The 1,727-nt window shown below is 42.3% G+C and overlaps 1 protein-coding gene across 1 annotated transcript; it reads left to right on the top strand.

Moving 5' to 3' along the window:
- Positions 1-430: 430 nt before the first annotated feature.
- LOC105928441 (lens epithelial protein) lies at positions 431-1,167 on the top strand. Its single transcript, XM_021318177.2, has 2 exons — positions 431-897; positions 1,037-1,167. Exon 1 carries the CDS (start codon positions 583-585, stop codon positions 775-777), a length of 195 nt encoding a protein of 64 aa, XP_021173852.1. The 5' UTR covers positions 431-582; the 3' UTR covers positions 778-897; positions 1,037-1,167.
- Positions 1,168-1,727: the final 560 nt, after the last annotated feature.

Genomic DNA, 1,727 nt, shown 5'->3' with positions numbered 1-1,727 from the left:
ACATCAGAGGCGGATCAGACTCTGAATGGAGGCAGGCGATGAGTTTCTTCGATTGAACTTGCGCTTCAGCTTCATTTTAGCGAGACCCGTGATCCAGAAAGAAGGTTTTTAAACTAACCTGGAGAAAAGTCGTTCTTGTAGGTGAAGGTCAAATCAGAGGTATTCATGCTCACTACAACAACAACAACAACACACTGCTAGAAAAGTGTAAAGGTGTGATGCATTGTTCTAAATAAAAAGGATGGGTTTGGCAGAGGGAGGCATTTACTGGAACTCTCCTGTTTGTTAGCAGACCAGGCTGCGACAGCGGGGTGTCCCACACGGGTTTTGTGTAGGGATTGAACACAGACGGGCGTTGCACTGCAAAGGTAAACAAAGCCTCTAAAAAAAAAAAAAAAAAAATCAGCAGATGATGGAAAGCAGGCGAGCATAAGAGAAAATCCTGGATGTGACTGCGGTTTGGACACAAGGTTATAAGTAGAGGCCACAGGTGGGCCGACCCGTCCTGTAAGGCAACGTTGTTCACATGCTCTCGCTGACAGCGGTCACCTTTGCCTCTGCGCTGCTACTGCTTCCCGAGCCATGCACCCCCAGCGTCCTCTTCCTCAGGCCATGCCCTCGTCCTCGTTGGGGCAGCACCTGCGGGACATGACCATGGGTCTGGGTCGGGGCAAGAACTTCCTGGGAGGGAACGTTGCCTACGGTTTCGTCCAGTCCATTAAAGAGTGCCTTTATTTCCTCCTCTGCTGCTGGTGCATCAAGGAGATCCTGGACTGAACGAAGAAAGTAGAAGGCGAACATATTTATTTTTACACATTTGTCAGCGGCTCTGCACGATGCCTTTTCGATCTGCATTTGTTTCGGGGCGTTAGGAGGACCATTCTGGGAAATGCTGTGGTAAGCAAATTTCTTGTTTAGCAATTGTGGTCTTACAAAACCAAATCAGTTTCTTTATATTTAGAGCACTGGTCAAACTATTTTTTTCTTCCAGAGGGCAATAATTTGAGTCCATCTGTTTCTGTTTTGGTATCCGCAGGATGCCCGTTTTGCTCGAATGGGTTTAATATTTCAGAGGGTGACTCTGAAGATCTGGGATTTCTTGGATTATGCCGACCTTATTTTTCCTCGATGTGCCAAAGAAAAATAAACTAAATGTTTCTACCTTCACATCTTGTCTCCTTTCTATTTGACAGAGTTTGCTGTGCAGACTACCAACTACATTTTTTTTTTGTGTGCAACAACTTTGTCGAAGTTTGAGTGTGGAGAAAGTAAAGTATTTCTAATTTAAATTGTTGCTGAATGCAATTTAAACTATGCTGAGCGCCACACACCAGCCCGTCCAACATTTGATCAAAAATCAGTCTGAAGGTTGAATTCTTGAGCGGTTCCTGTACAAGTATGAGAAGAATTAAGATTCATCTGTATTTTTCAGAATTTAAGGTTGCTTTTCAATCAAAGAAAATGAGCACTTTGATTACAAGATTGTGAGAATAGTCATTAAGAGCCAGCAATCAGCGCAATCCAGCAGTACATGTAATATTAATCAGCTTAATTTCTTAACACTAATGATCAATCAAATATAGAACGTCCAAAATAAATGATATGAAACAATATTAACGAACCCAACATAAAGCAAAATGGCTCAGTAATTTGTAAAATGAAATTAAAATTTTATGAACGTTTTAGTCAACGTAAAGCACTCTGAACACCCCTTGTCATTTTATGGC

This window comes from Fundulus heteroclitus, chromosome 3 (genome assembly GCF_011125445.2).
Source record: "Fundulus heteroclitus isolate FHET01 chromosome 3, MU-UCD_Fhet_4.1, whole genome shotgun sequence".
Classification (NCBI taxonomy): domain Eukaryota; kingdom Metazoa; phylum Chordata; class Actinopteri; order Cyprinodontiformes; family Fundulidae; genus Fundulus; species Fundulus heteroclitus.
This window is presented reverse-complemented; position numbering and strand designations above follow the sequence as displayed.

Bases quoted from the DNA above. Each gene is read 5' to 3' on its own strand.
- LOC105928441 (XM_021318177.2), top strand. From the start codon at position 583: ATGCACCCCCAGCGTCCTCTTCCTCAGGCCATGCCCTCGTCCTCGTTG.